The sequence below is a fragment of the Dermochelys coriacea genome, chromosome 8 (genome assembly GCF_009764565.3).
Source record: "Dermochelys coriacea isolate rDerCor1 chromosome 8, rDerCor1.pri.v4, whole genome shotgun sequence".
NCBI classification, from domain to species: domain Eukaryota; kingdom Metazoa; phylum Chordata; order Testudines; family Dermochelyidae; genus Dermochelys; species Dermochelys coriacea.
Genome location: NC_050075.1, coordinates 105,001,268 through 105,021,537, shown reverse-complemented (window position 1 = coordinate 105,021,537; position 20,270 = coordinate 105,001,268). Strand labels below are relative to the sequence as shown.

General features: G+C 40.9%; 1 protein-coding gene and 1 long non-coding RNA gene across 3 annotated transcripts in view; both read left to right on the top strand.

The window, feature by feature from the left end:
• Positions 1-20,270, top strand: part of MAST2 (microtubule associated serine/threonine kinase 2) — a 401,769-nt gene that overhangs the window by 19,030 nt on the left and 362,469 nt on the right. Inside the window, exons 2-4 of one of the 2 annotated variants that reach the window (XM_043491345.1) lie at positions 10,299-10,387; positions 10,498-10,585; positions 12,479-12,626. In XM_043491345.1, coding sequence (XP_043347280.1) covers positions 10,299-10,387; positions 10,498-10,585; positions 12,479-12,626 — 325 coding nt within the window. The remainder of the gene's footprint in view (positions 1-10,298; positions 10,388-10,497; positions 10,586-12,478; positions 12,627-20,270) is intronic. The other variant, XM_038412329.2, reaches the window with a different exon arrangement.
• Positions 566-7,143, top strand: LOC122455609. The gene is made up of 2 exons (XR_006273924.1): positions 566-1,473; positions 6,413-7,143. It is a non-coding gene; the product is annotated as an uncharacterized LOC122455609 (long non-coding RNA).

Genomic DNA, 20,270 nt, shown 5'->3' with positions numbered 1-20,270 from the left:
GTGGTGGCCTACCCCTTGATTTCTAGTGCAGATTGGGAACTCCTTTTCCAGAATCACGGACATAGTGTATCAGGCGTTTCTTCTGAGCCCTTGTGATTTGGATTTATTTTTACTGCCCTTAAGAAATCTGACAGTTGGGAATTTCATTTGTGTAGTCAGGCAAAGGGCAAGTAATATATTGTTTATCCCTGAAATGTCTGAAGTGTCCTTTCTTTGGGATGGAACTGAAGTATTAAGATTCCTCAGTGATTTGAAATTGTGCCAGACTATGGGAATTTTGTCCTTGTGCAGTATAAGTGCTGCTAAGAGGGTTGAGTAATTGCTCTTTTGTAGTTAAGTTTATTTGTAATTTACTGACAATTCTGATATTTTGGTTTCAGAGTAGCAGCCGTGTTAGTCTGTATTCGCAAAAAGAAAATGAGTACTTGTGGCACCTTAGAAACTAACAAATTTATTAGAGCATAAGCTTTCGTGAGCTACAGCTCACTTCATCGGATGCATTTGGTGGAAAAAACTGATATTTTGGTGACTTCTGCCAAGGAAAGCTTGTCAGATTTCCAGAGGTTGCCAGCTGCCATGTTTCTAGTTTGTCCTTTCATTTTACTTGAAGTGGTGTTTGCCAGTTTCACTTGCAACTATATCATTATCATCTGGTTATAAATACAAAGGAAGAACTTACTAAATTACTGGTAGCTCTTCTGATAAATTTCAGGGCAAGTCTACACTACAAAATTAAGTCACCTTAGTTAGGTCAATGTATAGCCGCTGCAGTAATTAAATCGCTTTTGCATGTCCACACTACGCTGCTTGTGTTGGTGGTGTGTGTCCTTACTTGCAGCACTTACATGATGCAGAGAGCAGTGCACTGTGGGTTGCTCTCGGAAGCTTGTCACCATCTAGCACACTGTTTTGAGAAGGATTTGCAAAGTCTAATGGGGGCAAACAAGTCACGCAGGGGTCACTGGGAACATAGTTTAATGTCTCTTGATGCAGTTTTCTTCATCCCATAATTTTATCTGCATTCCATAATGTTTTGCGCCACTTCTCAAAAGCCCTGCAAACGTGCATGTGTGCCATCTGTGTGAGAAGCATGGATCCTGCACAGCTCTGCACTATTGTGATGAGCATTGTGAGCACAGTGTGCCTGATCCTGAAGTTTTTTCAAAACTACCAGAGGAACTGCAGGAAACATCATGATACCTTGGAAGCTAGCTTGCTGTGCGACATAGAAAGAAACAGCTCCAGGTTGTTGCTGGCATTCACCTAGCAGCTACAGATGATGGAGTGCTGATTCTGGGCCCGAGAAATAAGCACTGACTGATGGGATTGCATCGTTACACAGGTATGGGATGATGAGCAGTGGCTTCAGAACTTTTGAATGTGCAACGCCACATTGCTGGATATGTGTGCAGAGTTTGCCTCAGCCCTCCAATGTAGTGACACCAAAATGAGAGCTGCACTGACAGTGGAAAAGTAAGTGGTGATCTCTGTGGAAGCTTCCAACACCAAATTGCTACCAATCAGTTGGGATTCAGTTTGGAGTTAGTAACTCCCATGGTGGATTTCTCATGATGCAAGTGTGCAGGGCCATTAATTGCGTCTTTCTATGAAGGACTTTGACTCTGGGCAATGTGCAGGACATAATGCATGCTTCTGCAGCAATGAGGTTCCCAAAGTTCAGTGGGGCAGTCTAATAGATGGCATGCATATCCCTATTTTGGCACCAGACCACCTTGCCACAGCATATATCAACAGAAAGGGCTACTTTTCTGTGATATTGCAAGTGCTGGTGGATCACCAAGGTCGTTTTACTGACATCAGCTTGGGATGGTCAGGGAAGGTGCATGATGCACGCATCTTTAAGAGTACAGGCCTGTTCAGAAAGCTGCAAGAAGTGACTTTCTTTCCAGACGAAAGGATTACCATTGGGGGTGATGAAATACCAATAGTGATCTGAGGAGACCCAGCCTACCTGTTACTCCTGTAGTTCGTGAAACCATACATTGGCCACCTAGACAGCAGCGAGAAACACTTTCAACTATGCTCAGCAGGTGGAGAATGATGGTTGAATGTGCCTTTGGCCGTTTGGTGCTGTAGAGATTAGACCTCAGTGGGGGGGTGGAACCCTAATGGTTAAAGCTGCCTGCTGTGTGCTTCAGAATATTTGTGAAGCAAAGGGAGAAAAGATTGTGCCAGATTGGAGGATTGAAGTGGAATGGCTGCTCTGCTGATTTTGAGCAGCCAGATACCAGGGCTATAAGAAGAGCTCAACGAGGAGCTATATGGCTCCTGGAGGCTTTGAAAGACCAATTTAATAGTGAGCCACAGTAATATGTGTAGCTGTTGTGTGTGCTGCCTGGCATTGTGGTTTTTTTAAATTTTTTTTTGCACCCTGATATGAACCTTGTAGTGCGTCCTGTATGTGTCGTCATATAACATTGCAAATGCACATATTGCTTTTATATGTGAATGATGTTAGCCCCAGCCAGCATATGTTGTGAACTAATAAAATGACTTAAGTTTCCATAAATGGACTTTTATTCCAAACCCATGCAAACAGACATATTTATAACTGAATGAAACTTTATAAATACAGGGCAAAGAATCAAGGGGAAAGAACGGTCAATTCCATTTCCTAAACATATACTGACCTGTGAGAGACACGGTTGGTGTATGTGCGGCAATGATTGCTTGTACTTTCGCGTGGGGTGGAGTGGTAGGGGAAGCATAGCGTTCTTGGATGCCGCATGGAGAGGGTGTGTGTGTGTGTGGGTAGGGAGGTTCCAGAATGCAGTTCTCTCTATGGGCTGTAGAGGGAGGCAAGCATGGGTCTGTTAAACCTGAAGGTCAACAAAAGTCTCCAGCATGTCTGTTTGCCTCTTGAGAAGTGCTAGTATCTCCTGCTGCCCGTCTCTATCCTTTTCTCTGTTCATCGTGTCTGCCACAGCAATTTCCGAAGTCCTGTGCTCGATATCCGAAGCACCAGAGGCTTGCAGGATCTCTTGGAACATATCATCCCATGTCCTCTTCCTTCTCCTCCTGATCTGTCAAACTGCTTGTTTGGTGTGGATGGAGAGACCCTGAAGGCCACATTTCCAGCTACAAAAGATACAATGCATAGAGGTACTGTTGTGAGTATATTCACAAGATAAATGGAAACTTGATGTACTGAACTCTCACCCCTTGATCCACACAAGTTACAAACGCTACTGTTAGGGGGCTTATTCCTTTACCCACTTACTTCCCTGATCCTTCTCGCATGAACAGAGAGCAACAATACCCGAAGTCCAAAGGTGCAAACAATTCTATGTTTATTTGGGATGAACTTCCAGCAAGCATGATTCCAGTTTCCTTCCTTGGTGCCCCCTTCCCAGCTCTGATAACACAGAGCCTTACGTGTGTCCCTGTTCCCATTCCTGCCCTTAGCTAAACATGATTCCAATTACCCCCCCCATTCCCTGTTCCCACTTCCCCCCCCCACCCACACACTTCCTGATCGACTGCAGACTATATAGTAAAACCTGAGTTCTGCTTAGCTATACCTTAACCAATTATTTTCCTGAAATTTAACGAACCAATCCTAACATATTGTAACATTATTTAACCAATTATATCCCACCACCTTAGTTTACACCCAGCAAAATTTAATTATATAGCAGACAGAAACAATCACAGAACCAGACAGAGATTATACAGACAAACAATAGGGAAAAGGGGACTACAGTGATAGAACAACACAGAAATGAGGGTTTCATATCCCAGCTATTGATAAGTGAGTTCTTGCCAGACAGGATGCTATCAAACTAAGTTTCCTTTTACATCCTCTAGTTACTTCCCTTTCTCTGGAGGTGATAGGAATTATCAGGTCAGGATTGTATACCTAACAGCCCAGTAACACCTTATTTCAATGTGACTAGTTTGGAATGTGAGGATCTGATGTTTGCTTCCCAGCTTACGGCTGCCTCTGCTGCTTAGGCAAAGATCTTAGCCTAAGAACAGGGCCTCAGACTGTCACAGTGAGAGAAGGACCTTACACCAGCAGACAGTGATTTTGATTCTTTCTTTTATACTTCTATAACTAGTCAAGTGATGATAATACACCTAAATTCTTAGAGTATAGGCCTTTTCAGACAGGCCTGAATATCTATATCCTAACAGCTACAGTCTCACTTCTTCTTGGGATTCATTGAGCATGGCAGCAGTCCCAGCTATGGTGAATATGGTCCGGGGGGAGAGGGGGTGAGCTGGGATAGTAAGGGGGGTAGCATATGTGGATAGGGCAATTGAATTGAATACTGGCTCAGTCTTGAGGGTAATGGAGGCTGAAAAGAACAGCTCTTGCCTCTGTCCAGCTGCAAACTGGGTCAGTAGGCTACTAGCCTGTGTGCTGCAATGGTGCCTGCTGAAGTAATTGCTGAGTGACATGTGAAGGTGTCTTACCGCGGTGGAAGAAATAAGGCAGCCCTCCCCAGAAACCTTCAGCAGAGGATTGCAGACTACCTCCAGGAAAGAGGAAGAGGAAAGTTTCCTCAGGATTGCTATGAGGATTCATGGGACATCTCTGTACACACAAACTTTCTGCAGGACCCCCATTCCTAAATTTACAGGGGAGTGAGAAGCAGATAGCAACTCTACTTCGTTATTTCACTACTTCTAGTATGATTAAAAAGTAAATGAACAGATGTGTCCCTGCAATATCAAAGCAAACAGCATATGTACCGGAGGTTCCTTCCCTGGCATCATGCTCGCCCATGCTGCAGTGGAGGGACTGGCTTGGCTGCTGTGGAGTCAAAAACAATTCCTGGCTCCCTGCGCCACTGGGTCCCCTGGTCACCTGTCCCCCATAGTTGTCGTTGTCGTCTTGCTTATCCAACACTACCTCCTCACTGTTCACTCTGGGGGTCTGTGACTCTGACTTCTCTGAAGTATCCGTGGGGCTCTTGGGGGTAGTGCTGGGGTCTCTGCTAAGGATGACATGCAGCTCTTTGTAAAAGTGGCATGTCTACAGCTCTGCACTAGAGCAACTGATACACCTGCTGCTGCTCCTTGGCTTTCACGTGCCACTGCTGTGGGTCCCTCTTGTAGCCCTTCTCCCCCATGCCCTGAGCAATCTGCTCATAGATATTGATGCTTCTACAACTGGATTGGCGCTTTGGCTGCACAACCTCTTCTCTCCATAGACCCAGGAGATCCATCACCTCCTGTGTAATCCAGGCTGTAGCCTGTAGTCAGCATGGTCAGCTGGGCAGTTGCTAGGTGACTCTCCATGCCGAGCAAACAGGAAATAGAATTTCAAAAAATTTTGGGGATTTGGAGGGAAGGTGGTATATACCACTGTATTTGGCTGCTGGGCAGCAGAGTTCAAAAGGGTGACCACCATGGTCCGGGTAGGGCATTGTGGGACACCTCCTGGAGGCCACTAAAGTCGACATAGGTAACACAGTGTCTACACTGACACTGCATTGACCTAATTACTTCAACCTAAGCGCTATGCCTCTCATGGAGGTGGAGTTAAGCCGGCGTAGTGGGCAATTTAAATTGGCAGGAGCAACATTTTAGTGTAGACACTTAGTTAGGTCGACAGAAGTTGCCTTATGTTGACGTAATGTTGTAGTGTAGACCAGGTGTCAGAGAATTCGCTAGTCTTTAATTAACCTCAGGAAAATTTTGCAAGCGTGGTTTTAAAATTCTTGCCATGTATTGACAATCTTGTCTGGCTTGGGATGGGAAGTGTGTGGTTTCCAGATTTATGTAGACAAAAACTGGCTGTCAAATAATTGGAATTCTGAGTTGAAAGGTGCATGCTCTTTTTTTTTTCTGCTGGGTTCTAGCCCATGAAAGCTATGCCCAAATAAATTTATTAGTCTCTAAGGTGCCACGAGGACTCCTCATTGTTTTTTCTTACTCACTTCCACCAAACCAGACAAAAATCAATTGCTTTCTAGCCATCAGGCTGATAAACCAATCGCAGCCTAGATCTTAGACCAATGTTCCCATGTTCTTCTCTGTCTGTTTTATTGGTAAAAGCATATTTGAACTGTCCACTTACTCCTTTTGTCCAATGTCTAGCACTATGGACTGAAAGACTCCTGTGTATGCACAACCTGTGGAGCTTTCTTTGGCTACTTTTACTGTCAACCCGAACTGAGCTAAGATTAATTTAGCTACCGTTTATAGTACCAATATGTGCTGGACAACAATTTAGTATTGTTAAATTGGGGTCACACACTGTTATGATTTTACAGTCCATCCTGCACAGTGGAATCTTATTTTATAAAATTAATTAGTATATCCTAATGGTCTGCTGCCCATCAGTAAATTATTGAAAGTCGAGATGGAAAAGCTTTATTAGCACATCTGCTTCCCCCACACCTAAGTTTGGCTCATCAATCACCTTTTTCTTTTTTTGTAGGCAGCATCATTTGAGAGAAGCATTGGAACAGCAGCTGGGCATGGATTTCTCTCCTCTTGCCCATTTAGTCTTGAAGATATTTTTATGGACTAAATTCCAAAATGGACCACCAGAAATTATTATTTTGAAACTATATCACAATGCTCCAAACTTAACAAAACTTAGGAAGTTTCTTTGAGAAGCTCAGTTTTTAAGAAGATTGAACTCTGCATCACTCCTAAGTCAATTATTATTTTATTCAAACCAAATATAGCTACGCATTTTTATGCATTGTATTATTCACCTGCTTCAGATCTATAACTCCCTAAATTATTTTGGACTGAGATTTAAATCTCTGCTGAGTCAGGACAGTGTGTTCCAACTTTCAGTTGTTGAAACATGACCCTGAGTTTGCTCTTTATAATGTCTACTTGATGTATAATTAAATATGGAAATTTTTATAGCTCCTATAGCTTGGTATGTAACTAAAATTGTTGTTTGCCTATGTAAATTGGATTACTTAAATTGTCATTGGTTGTTTTATACTTCAGTTAAGAGGAGTATGTAAGGAAGTTTATATTATAAAAGAAATTGCATTACCAATTATACTCTTAAGTGGTTTGACTCCATTTAGGCATTCATTAGAATTTATATTGGTATAAATTAAGACCTGTGTTTTACTCATGCCTGTTGGATGTAATAGGGGAATTTACTGTTTGTAACTTGAATAAAAATGCTTGGCAAATTAAAAATACTGTTGCAATTTTAAATATTTACCAAATTTTAAAAACATTAAACATTTTTAAAAACATTACACTTTAGTAAACCTACCATATAGAAGATACAGTATTAATCTCTTCACTTCGCATATCAAATTATATAATTTCCTTTCACCTCTATGTAAACTATTAAGTTTTTTTTTTTTTTTTAAAACAGCAGTATTCTTTTATGAACAGTTTTCTGCGCTTGCCTGACTCCTTTAGTGATGCCACATTCTTGTCTTTGTTACAGCATAACAATCATGGAAGGTGTTTTGATGTGATGAACATCTAAGTTATGGGCATCACTGAATGAATCTGGCAAGATGAGAAGGCTGGTTTAAAAATTTGTAAATGGAAATTTTAGCTTTTGCATATTTGTTGCAGTGTATTTATATAAAAACATACGTGGTTGTGTTTTAGTAAGTCTAAATACACAGATCTTGAAAATCTGCAGCAACTGGAGAGGAAGTACAAAAAAGTATATGGAAGATAAATAAGGGTTTGATAATCTCTATGATCATAAATATAACTGCTTTCAACTTTGCCCAGCAAATGACATCAGGGTTCACCACATACATGGCACACTACAAGAAGGATGTGGAAAAATTGGAAAACGTCCAGCGGAGGGCAACAAAAATGATTAGGGGACTGGAGCACATGACTTATGAGGAGAGGCTGAGGGAACTGGGATTGTTTAGTCTGCGGAAGAGAAAAATGAGGGGGGATTTGATAGCTGCTTTCAACTACCTGAAAGGGGGTTCCAAAGAGGATGGATCTAGACTGTTCTCAGTGGTAGCAGATAACAGAATGAGGAATAATGGTCTCAAGTTGCAGTGGGGGAGGTTTAGGTTGTATAGTAGGGAAAAACTTATTCACTAAGAGGGTGGTGAAACACTGGAATGCATTACCTAGGGAGGTGGTGGAATCTCCTTCCTTTGACATTTTTAAGGTCAGGCTTGACAAATCCCTGGATGGGATGATTTATTTGGGGATTGGTCCTACTTTGAGCAGGGGGTCGGATTAGATGACCTCCTGAGGTCCCTTCCAACCCTGCTAGTCTATGATCTGTGATGTGGTTTTTAGTGGAAGTTCAAAGAAAATATTTTTGCAGAGGTTTTGCTTTGCAAGATTTGCATACATGGCTTCCAGTGAAAGTGTTTTGTATAAGGTATCATTTAAACTTTTCATATTTTTAGCAGACGGTAATATATAAAATGGAAGAATGCATAACTGCTGTTAGTATTTTTAACTGGTCAAGAATGAATGTTCCAGACATCTCAAACTGTATTGAACACCTACTTAGAATATTAATGGAGTGAAGAGATGAGGAATATAGGGTGGAAGTGGGGGAGGGGAAGAGTGTGTACAAAGTAAAAAATTAATTTTGTCAACTGATCGGTGGTGTTGATTCAATCTCATTTCTTCTTAACAAGCCTTGTTTCTTCACACCATCAGTAAGCAGTTAACTGACTTTGAGTTTTAAAATATATACAGGGTTTAATATAATAGCTACCTCCCATAGTTTTTCGCTAAGAGTGCGTATATGATATTGACTTGAGACAAGGGTCTGTGATTGGAAGATTAAATTTGTACTTTTCATATATAAGGTTCTTTTGCTCTTGACTCTCTGGGATACTTTTCTCCTGGTTCCTAGAACTTACACAAATAGCATACAAAAATTACTTATCTACTCTTTATTTCTTTTCCCCCCTCTGATTAAGAGATATGGGGACTGATAGTTAGGTGGTATAAATCAGCATGGCTCCATTGGATTTGCCATGATTTACAGCAGCTGAGATTCTGATCCATATATTTAAACATTTTAAAAAAAGTTCATTTCCAGTTCTGTGGATGGTGGTCCAATTAGGGATGAAATCACTGTTTTGAGTTGTATTCTGTTTCTCTTCAACTTGTCGTGGTTCTTAAAGAGCGTAGTAGTCTGTTAAACATTCATAAAGTATCCAAACATCTTCTGTTAGGCAGACACTTAGGCATATTCCTATAATCCTACAGAACACCAGGCAGTAAAAGAAGTGGGAGTTGGTTCCTTGGATGTTCTTGACACCCATTTCTTCTTTCCCAATGTGTGCTCTGTATTGGACTGACTTCTACAAGTCTGTGGTTGGCTGATGGGATCTATTTAAAAGGGCTTGAGTATTTCTTGCCTCACTGCACAGAGGTGTGTCCCCCCCCCCCATTATTTTGAGAGACTATAGCAGATCTTTCCATTCTCTGTATATAGTTAACACACCCCAATCTGGGGAAAATTAAGCTTTCTGGCTTATTGATGCCTCTTATTACAGAATTCTGAATTAAAATTTTGCTATTCCTGCTTTGATTCATTGAAGAACTTTTTAGATGCCTAATATCACTTTTGTGATTCTTGAATGACAGCTGAACAAAATTACTATACTGACAGTCTTCTGAAAGCTTGTTCTATTGTTTACAAATCAACCCTGTCTGTCATAGGAGTTTGACGGACCCAGTATGTACATAGATCTCAGTGATATTTTAAATTGGGTAGAATGCAGGTTAGTATTGTAAAAGTTGATAGCACATTGTCTCTGAATGTTGCATTGAGATTTTTATAATCATATACTCAAATTCTTGATTGAAATAAGCACAGACAAATCTAAACTATTTTTTAAAATGTCTGCAAATCTACCATGTGTGAATAGGGGTCTTTCTTTCAATAGCTGCATAATCTTTAGAGTCAGGGCGGGCTCCAGCATTTTTGCTGCCGCCACAAAGGGCAGATTGCCACCCCAGAACCCGACGTCCTACTGCCCTTTTACATTTGCCATCCCATGCACCTGCTTGGTTTGCTGGTGCCTGGAGCTGGCCTTGTTTAGAGCAAGTTTCAATGCTTATGCGTTAATGAAAAGCACACCTGTCTTGGTTTAACCCATAATAGGGAGCAATCTAAATTTCCCTGTTGGGATGGGAAACCCAATTTCCCCAAACGGGGGGCTTATTATGTAAGATCTAAAAAGATTAAATATGTAATCACTAGAAGAATTTAAGTTAAGAACAATTTTTATACATATCACACGCACCTATTCAATAAAAATGTCTCTTCAGATACATTCTTTAGACTTGCTACTGGTTATGGATGGCCCTTAGCTGGACTTTTTTTTTTTATTTAGATGTTATGCCAGAACTTTTGGGGAGAAAACCTTTGTATTAGCAAGAAGACCTTGGAGAAGACCTTATGGGATAATGGGAGCAATCCCTGGTGAATGTATATGTATTTATAGTTCTCTTACTTAAGACTTAAGTTTCTGTTGCCTCATCTTTAATTTTTATCATTAATGCCTAATCATTAATTTTGCTTCATCTCTACAGTTTCCAGATATCTTCTTCCTTTTTCCACTCTATGTGGATGTATCCTTGTTTTCTTGCAGTTTTGGGGGAAAATATGCAGGATGATAGAGTATATATTAAATATTTTATTTTATTGTTACTGGAATTGTTTCTGGGTACTCACATGGGCAAAAAAATGTCCCAATCTATACAAAAATATATTTTATTCATGTTAGTCTTATTTAAAGAATTTCAAACTACTGACAACATTACTAAAATGTAACCCAGGCTTTCTTATTACAATACCCCCCCCCCCCCCCCAAAGAAGCCACAAAAAAAACAAACAAACCCCCAAACCTGTGAAGATTACTTGACAGGAATTTATTTAAAGGCAAAACGATACCTATGTGGCCCTTTTTTGCAGAAAAATAAGTTATTTTCTCTTGTATGGTCTTCTATGTACGTTCCTGATCCAGAATGAGAAACATACTAAATGTATTTATTGTGTATTTATCAGTGATCTGAGTTAAATAATCAGATAACTGACTATTTAGGTCAGTGATACTCGGCTCTCAGTGGTTCAGGAGCCACATTAGCAATCAATAAAAAGAAAAGGAGTATCTGTGGCACTTAGAGACTATCAAATTTATTTGAGCATAAGCTTTAGTGAGCTACAGCTCACTCAATCAATATTACTCAAAAGAGCCACCGTAGTGTGAATTCATTGTTTTATTTACTATAGTACTGTATATTCTTATTTAAATAGTATGACTGGAAGAAATATTTTGTGTGTGTGTGTGTGTGTAAAAATTATTCTCACAGCAAAATGACTGACCAAGTATTATTATTTTATCAACTACAATTGGTTAATAACATAGTAAACACATCCTGATTGGTTAATAACGTAGATTGGTTAATAATTGATCAGTGTTTTAATATCATGTGCTGTAAAGAGCTGCAGGGGACGCATTAAAAAGCCATTTGTGACTCGTGAGCCTCAGTCTGAGTATCACTGGTTGTAGGTAGCAGGTAGGTATTTTTTTTGTGCCTATATTAAGTGTTGATTATAGATAACTCTACAGCTCCCAGGTAGGAGGAAAATGGCAATATGTGTGTTAGGAAATGAGTACTTGCAGAGGAAGTGGAGAGAGTGAGAAGAGGGTGGAGCAGATGTAACTATGAAAACTTACTTTAAGAAAATTTTGAAGAATCTTGTTTGTGTAAATTCCACAATCTTGCATCTGCTGTGAGACAAATTTGTAGGGTTTTACAGTAGATTCACTAAATTATACACAGGGTGGAATTGATTTAAATTGATCCAAATTGTGGGACTTAATGTCGCACAAACTAAAAACTATTTCCCCATGCTAGTTTCCCTCCTACTGTTGTTCACACCTTCTTGTCAACTGTTTGAAATGGGCCATCCTGATTATTACTACAAAAATTTTTGTTTCTCCTGCTGATAATAGCCCACCTTAATTGATTTGTCTCATTAGAGTTGGTATGGCAACCCCCATCTTTTCGTGCGTGCGTGTGTGTGTATATCTATATCTATCTTCCTACTGTATTTTCCATTCCATGCTTCTGATGAAGTGGGTTTTAATCCATGAAAGCTTATGTCCAAATAAATTTTCGTCTCTAAGATGTCACAAGTGCTCCTCGTTCTTTTTGTGTAAGTAACCTCTCCATCTCCAATGAGGGCAGGACTAAAAGAAATCTGCTTAATCTGCAGCAAGGGAGATATAAATTGGATATCAGGAAAAGCTTTCTAACTATAAGAATAGATAAATAGGTTATCGAGAGAGATTGTGTAATCCTCACCATTGGGGGTTTTTCAGAACATTTTAGACAACACTTGTCAGGGATAGTCCTAAGTATACTTGGTCTTACCTCAGTTGTGGGGGATGGGTGATGATCACTTCCATCCCTACATTTCTATGATTAGTTTCTAGACAAATTGTCTGTTTTCTGAAACCTGTTTAGTTGGTTCTTACAGACTTTTGTTTGTTTTTCTCTCCCCCAGGACATGGTAACAGAATCCACTCGATTACGCTGCAGAAAGCTCAGTAACCCTGACATCATTTCACCTACTGGGAAAACTAAACTCCATCGTCAGCTAAGTCAAGATGACTGCAAACTGCGGAGGGGTAGCCTGGCCAACTCTCTGTCCGGTAAGCTGCTTTACACAGTACTCATCTGATAATTGATCGACGATCAAATGCACAGTATTTTGTAAGAGTACAAAACTGTCATAGGCTTGTTCAAAATACCTTTTCTTTCAGTGAAACCAAGGAGCCATTATTAAGTATTGACATTCTGCTTGCTGCTGTGTAAAACACAAATGAGGATATGCTCCCTGCTCAGAGGAGTTTAAAAAAACAAACCACCAAAACAAATAGAATGGTTTATTTTGTATCAATTAGACAAATGACTCTTAAAATGTAAAATTATTTTCTCTTATTTAGAGAGGAAAATCATTTAATGCATAAGAATGATTGTTCCAAATGCTAGGAATGACATGGAAGAAGATTCAAAGTTATGTGGAAGGAGGATACAAAAGGAAATATTAGGAGGGAGTCTAGGGTGGAGTGAGGAGGAGGAAAAGAGCAGAGATACAGTGAATGATGATTAGAACCCCTTACTAGATGCCAAAAAAGCTACATTCCCACAGTTGAGGAAGAAGGTTGCACTGGTTAAAGACTTAACCTGGTTTAGAATGGAAGTGAAGGCAGCTATAGAAAACTAGATTTAAAAAAAAAGGGGGGGGGAAGATGAAGGTGATAGTAATTAATGCAAATGAGAAGTTAGGAGTTGTAGAAAATTGATCAGGGAAGCCAACAGGGATGCAGAGAAATCTGTAGCCTGTGAATTTAAGGACAATAAGAAAGAGCTTTTAAAATATATTAGGAACAAAAGAATCCTGACAATGGTGTTGGTTCATACTGTGTGGAAATTTTAGAATGATCAATAATAATGCAGAAAAAGTAGAAGTATTCATTAAGGAAATCTGTTCTGTCTTTGGGGAAAAAACAGATAATATAGTCTTATCCTATGGTGATAACATTCCTTCGATTCCACTAGTTATCGCTGGAGGATGTTAAAACAGCAGCTGTTAAAGTTAGACGTTTTTAAATTAGTAGGTGCAGATAACTTCTATCCAAGAGTTGTAAAACAGCGTAGCTAAGAAGATGACTGGACCATGAATTTTGATTTTCAGTAAGTCATAGAATCATAGACTTGAAGTGACTATCATGATAGTCTAGTCTGACCTCCTGCACAACGCAGGCCACGGAATCTCACCCACCCACTCCTGTAACACCCCCCTAACCTATGTTTGAGCTACTGAAGTCCTCAAAGCATGGTTTCAAGACTTCAAGCTGCAGAGAATCCTCCAGTAAGTGACCTGTGCCCCATGCTGCAGAGGAAGGCAAAAAAAACCCAGGGCCTCGGCCAATTTGCCATGGAGGAAAATTCCTTCCCGATAGCAAATATGGTGATCAGCTAAACCCTGAGCAAGTGGGCAAGACTCACCAGCCAGACACCCAGGAAAGAATTCTCTGTAGTAATTAAGATCCCACCCCATCTAACATCCCATCACAGGCCATTGGGCATATTTACTGCTAATAGTCAAAGAAAAATTAATTGCCAAAATTAGGCTATCCTATCATACCATCACCTCCATAAACTTGTCAAGCTTAGTCTTGAAGCCAGATATGTCTTTTGCCCCCATGCTCCACTTGGAAGGTTGTTCCAGAACTTCACTCTTCTGATGATTAGAAACCTTCATCAAATTTCAAGTCTAAACTTCCTGATGGCCAGTTTATATTCATTTGTTCTTGTGTCCAGTCTTGGAGCACTGGGGAAGTTCCAAAAGACTGAAAGACAGGCATTGAAGGAAGTATTTAGGAAGGAACAATCAGTTGCACCATACTTAATGGGAAATGTCTGCCTAGGAAGGAGTACTGCTGAAAGGGATCTGTGGGTCATAGTGGACCACAAGCTAAATATGAGTCAACAGTGAAACACTTGTGTGTAGTGGGTGTGGGGAGGGGGGGAAGGAAGGAGAGAGAAAGCGAACATCATTCTGGGATGTATTAGCAGGAGTATTGTAAGCAAGACATGAGAAGTAATTCTTCCGCTCTACTCTGCTCTGATTAGGCCTCAATGGGAGTATTGTGTCCCATTCTGGGCGCCACATTTCCGGAAGGATGTCGACAAATTGGAGAGAGTTCAGAGGAGAGTAACAAACATGATTTAAAGGTCTAGAAAACATGATCTCTGAGGGAAGATTGAAAAAATTGGGTTTGTTTAGTCTGGGGAAAAAGAAGACTGAGAGGGGACATAACAGTTTTCAAGCATGTAAAAGGTTGTTACAAGGAGGAGGAAGAAAATTGTTTTTCTTAACCTCTGAGGCTAGGACAAGAAGCAGTGGGCTTAAATTGCAGCAAGGGAGGTTTAGGTTGGATGTTGGGAAAAACTTCCTAACTGTCAGGCTGGTTAAGCACTGGAATAAATTGCTTGGGGAGGCCGTGGAATCTCCATCATTGGAGATTTTTAAGCACAGGTTAGACAAACACCTGTCAGGAATGGTCTAGATAATTAGTCCTGGCACAAGTGCAGAGGACTGGACCAGATGACCTCTCGAGGTCCCTTCCAGTTGTATGATTCTATAACGTGCCAATTGTTAAAGGGTAAATGGGATGACCCAGGTAATTATAGGCATGTGAGTTGTAAAGGACTTTGTAGGGGAAGAGTTGGAAGCTTCAACTTCTGATGCAGAAGATGAAAGGAAGCAAGTTGGAAGGATTCAAAGAGGAGTGTGATAAGTTCCTACTTACCTACACCTCAAACAATTTTCACTTCTAAAGCCCCCTTGGTAACCACTGATGCTCTCCTTTGCATATTCTATCATGCTGCCTCTTGTGCTTGGAATTAACTCTTTTCTGGTTACTTGCCTTTTTCCTTTTCAGTTCTTCAAATGTATTCTGTCATTGAAGCCTTTCAATAATGATAGCTACACATTTTCACAGCTATAAGTTTTCACTGTTTTCTGGGTATTACAAGTTTGAACTCTCTCTCTTTTATATTTGAATTAAATTGTAACATCTTTGGCGAAGATCTTGTAAATATATATGTATAGCTCTCAGTGTATTTTCTGAGCTCAGCAAATATATTAATCAGGAAGATATTGGATTTACAGAAATTCATGTAAATGGTTTAAGTATAGTAAAAGAAAAATATTTTTGTATGAAATATTTAGCTAATCAGGTCTTTTTGCTGGAAAGGTTTTTAGAGTATTTTTTACGTCCTTACAGTTGTGTTCTTTGGTGTACTATAGAAAGTTTCCTTAAAAAAACACTGTTACCACCACCTTTAATGGTTTCTATGTATACATTGTGTATTAATTTTTTTTCCTTTTGGCTGAAGTTATTTTTCTTAAGAGCTGAAATTTTACTTTTTGCTTATTCCCTTTAATCTATCATCAGTTGATGTAGTTTACTTTCTGCTGTAGAGCCAGAGAAGACAGATGGTCCAGTGACTAGAGTGGTAACCTGGAACTTGGGAGACATGGATTCAATTCCCTTGTCTGCCACAGGGTGCATGGGCAAATCACCTAGTTCTTATTCTTCTTCAGTTTCAATGCGTAATATGGGGATAATAATTATTTTTCCTCACCGGGGAAAGATGAATACATTAATGAGTCTGAGGTGTTTGGAAACTATGCTTGTATGGCCATATAAGTGCCTAAGATAGATAGGATCACAAGAACCATACTTTTAAGTAGGCTATACATAAGTCACTGTCAGGTGTTGGCTGTTTTTTAATAATAGCAATAGGGCAAGGGAGCGTGTATTTTTGTCGTCAAAACAAAAAAATCCAACATCCTACCCTAACAGTACCATCATAAGAAATTTGGAGGCGACCTGCAAGAGAACCTAGGGGGGCCCATTTCTATTAATAATAATCTATTACCAATTTAATCATAGTATGCAAATACTTTAATAACATATAGAAATTCACAACTAGCACAATTTAGCACTGTATGTAAGGGAGCAGTATGACTGCTCAGAGCTCCGGTACGAAACTGTGGAAAAACCTGAGTGTCTCTGGATTAAGTTTAGAAGTGTGTGCAACAAGAGTGATGTCATGGTGGGAGTCTGCTATAGACCACCGGACCAGGGGGATGAGGTGGATGAGGCTTTCTTCCGGCAACTCAGGGAAGCTACTAGATCGCATGCCCTGATTCTCATGGGTGACTTTAATTTTCCTGATATCTGCTGGGAGAGCAATACAGCGGTGCATAGACAATCCAGGAAGTTTTTGGAAAGCGTAGGGGACAATTTCCTGGTGCAAGTGCTAGGGGAGCCAACTAGGGGGAGCGCTTTTCTCGACCTGCTGCTCACAAACCGGGTAGAATTAGTGGGGGAAGCAAAAGTGGATGGGAATCTGGGAGGCAGTGACCATGAGTTGGTTGAGTTCAGGATCCTGACGCAGGGAAGAAAGGTAAGCAGCAGGATACGGACCCTGGACTTCAGGAAAGCAGACTTTGACTCCCTCAGGGAACAGATGGCCAGGATCCCCTGGGGGGACTAACATGAAAGGGAAGGGAGTCCAGGAGAGCTGGCTGTATTTCAAGGAATCCCTGTTGAGGTTACAGGGACAAACCATCCCGATGAGTCGAAAGAATAGTAAATATGGCAGGCGACCAGCTTGGCTTAATGGTGAATCCTAGCGGATCTTAAACATAAAAAAGAAGCTTACAAGAAGTGGAAGGTTGGACATATGACCAGGGAAGAGTATAAAAATATTGCTCGGGCATGTAGGAAAGATATCAGGAGGGCCAAATCGCACCTGGAGCTGCAGCTAGCAAGAGATGTCAAGAGTAACAAGAAGGGTTTCTTCAGGTATGTTGGCAACAAGAAGAAAGCCAAGGAAAGTGTGGGCCCCTTACTGAATGAGGGAGGCAAGCTAGTGACAGAGGATGTGGAAAAAGCTAATGTACTCAATGCTTTTTTTGCCTCTGTTTTCACTAACAAGGTCAGCTCCCAGACTGCTGTGCTGGGCATCACAAAATGGGGAAGAGATGGCCAGCCTCTGTAGAGATAGAGGTGGTTAGGGACTATTTAGAAAAGCTGGACGTGCACAAGTCCATGGGGCCGGACGAATTGCATCCGAGAGTGCTGAGGGAATTGGCGGCTGTGATTGCAGAGCCCTTGGCCATTATCTTTGAAAACTCGTGGCGAACGGGGGAAGTCCCGGATGACTGGAAAAAGGCTAATGTAGTGCCCATCTTTAAAAAAGGGAAGAAGGAGGATCCTGGGAACTACAGGCCGGTCAGCCTCACCTCAGTCCCTGGAAAAATCATGGAGCAGGTCCTCAAAGAATCAATCCTGAAGCACTTGGAGGAGAGGAAAGTGATCAGGAACAGTCAGCATGGATTCACCAAGGGAAGGTCATGCCTGACTAATCTAATCGCCTTTTATGATGAGATTACTGGTTCTGTGGATGAAGGGAAAGCAGTGGATGTATTGTTTCTTGACTTTAGCAAAGCTTTTGACACGGTCTCCCACAGCATTCTTGTCAGCAAGTTAAGGAAGTATGGGCTGGATGAATGCACTATAAGGTGGGTAGAAAGCTGGCTAGATTGTCGGGCTCAACGGGTAGTGATCAATGGCTCCATGTCTAGTTGGCAGCCGGTGTCAAGTGGAGTGCCCCAGGGTCGGTCCTGGGGCCCGTTTTGTTCAATATCTTCATAAATGATCTGGAGGATGGTGTGGATTGCACTCTCAGCAAATTTGCGGATGATACTAAACTGGGAGGAGTGGTAGATACGCTGGAGGGGAGGGATAGGATACAGAAGGACCTAGACAAATTGGAAGATTGGGCCAAAAGAAATCTAATGAGGTTCAATAAGGATAAGTGCAGGGTCCTGCACTTAGGATGGAAGAATCCAATGCACCGCTACAGACTAGGGACCGAATGGCTCGGCAGCAGTTCTGCGGAAAAGGACCTAGGGGTGACAGTGGACGAGAAGCTGGATATGAGTCAGCAGTGTGCCCTTGTTGCCAAGAAGGCCAATGGCATTTTGGGATGTATAAGTAGGGGCATAGCGAGCAGATCGAGGGACGTGATCGTTCCCCTCTATTCGACACTGGTGAGGCCTCATCTGGAGTACTGTGTCCAGTTTTGGGCCCCACACTACAAGAAGGATGTGGATAAATTGGAAAGAGTACAGCGAAGGGCAACAAAAATGATTAGGGGTCTAGAGCACATGACTTATGAGGAGAGGCTGAGGGAGCTGGGATTGTTTAGTCTGCAGAAGAGAAGAATGAGGGGGGATTTGATAGCTGCTTTCAACTACCTGAAAGGGGGTTTCAAAGAGGATGGCTCTAGACTGTTCTCAATGGTAGCAGATGACAGAACGAGGAGTAATGGTCTCAAGTTGCAATGGGGGAGGTTTAGATTGGATATTAGGAAAAACTTTTTCACTAAGAGGGTGGTGAAACACTGGAATGCGTTACCTAGGGAGGTGGTAGAATCTCCTTCCTTAGAGGTTTTTAAGGTCAGGCTTGACAAAGCCCTGGCTAGGATGATTTAACTGGGACTTGGTCCTGCTTTGAGCAGGGGGTTTGGACTAGATGACCTTCTGGGGTCCCTTCCAACCCTGATATTCTATGATTCTATGATTCTAACTAGTAGTTGGCCGAGACTACCTTCAAAGCTAAACAAATAAAAAAAAATAGCTTGTTGTATTTTACTTTTGTCAATGGATAACTGCTGGAATCAAGTGTAGTATCTGTTCTTAAATGCATCCGATGAAGTGAGCTGTAGCTCACGAAAGCTTATGTTCAAATAAATTTGTAAGTCTCGAAGGTGCCACAAGCACTCCTTTTCTTTTTGTTGGAAAAATGTATGTATTTTTCTTACCTTGTTTATGCTGAGTAATGGAGTGCTCTATTGATGAGTTCTTCTATGTCATGTCCTTGAAGTCCAGTGTCTTGCAAATGTTACTTTCTATGGACAATGTAGTCAGTCCTACTAAAGGTTCTTGAGACATGGTAGACCTCAAATAAGTTTTTATTGACTTAAGTTTTAAGAAACTTCTTTCTGCCGGTGCCACAGATATTGGAGCTGTGAGAAACACCTGCAGAGCAATACACATGTTAGGGTACAGCGTGGACAAACTGCTTCTGGAAATGAATTGAAGTGTCTCAAGTGCATTGGTAAAATACCAGAAAGACTCTTGAGTTATGTACCAGGTCATACCTGTCTGTATTCACAGTACAGCCATCAGAACTTGTCAGGGTTGATTTCAGGTTACTAAACAATTTTTCTAACATGCTGGATGCAGAAAAGTTTGTATGTTTCTCATATTACACAGGAAGCCAAACATGTTCACGTGTTCTCACAAAAATTAAAAATGTTGTCCCAGCTTCATGAGAGCAGCATCTATAGCAGTATTGAAGAAGTCAAATTTAAATCTCTCTCCTGCATTGCCAGTGACTTGATCCTCTGCTTTGTAGCTTTGCAATTTACTGTGGACTTAACGTTTCAGCTCGTTCTGCAATTTTTTAGCAATTAACACCTCTTCAAATCCATTTTCATGATGATTCTGTGTTTGTCCGAGTAACTTAAATTGATTTGCTGACTTCATCAAGACCAAGCATTGAGCTCTATTTTTGCAATTTTAATTTTAAGCAGTAAGCTTTTACAAGCCACAAGTGAGACTGAACTGAAATGAGGGGAGTTCATCTGGCTCTTGCCTATATACCCCATTATCTTTAGTCATTTCTTTCAAATTCGGTAGTACTGTT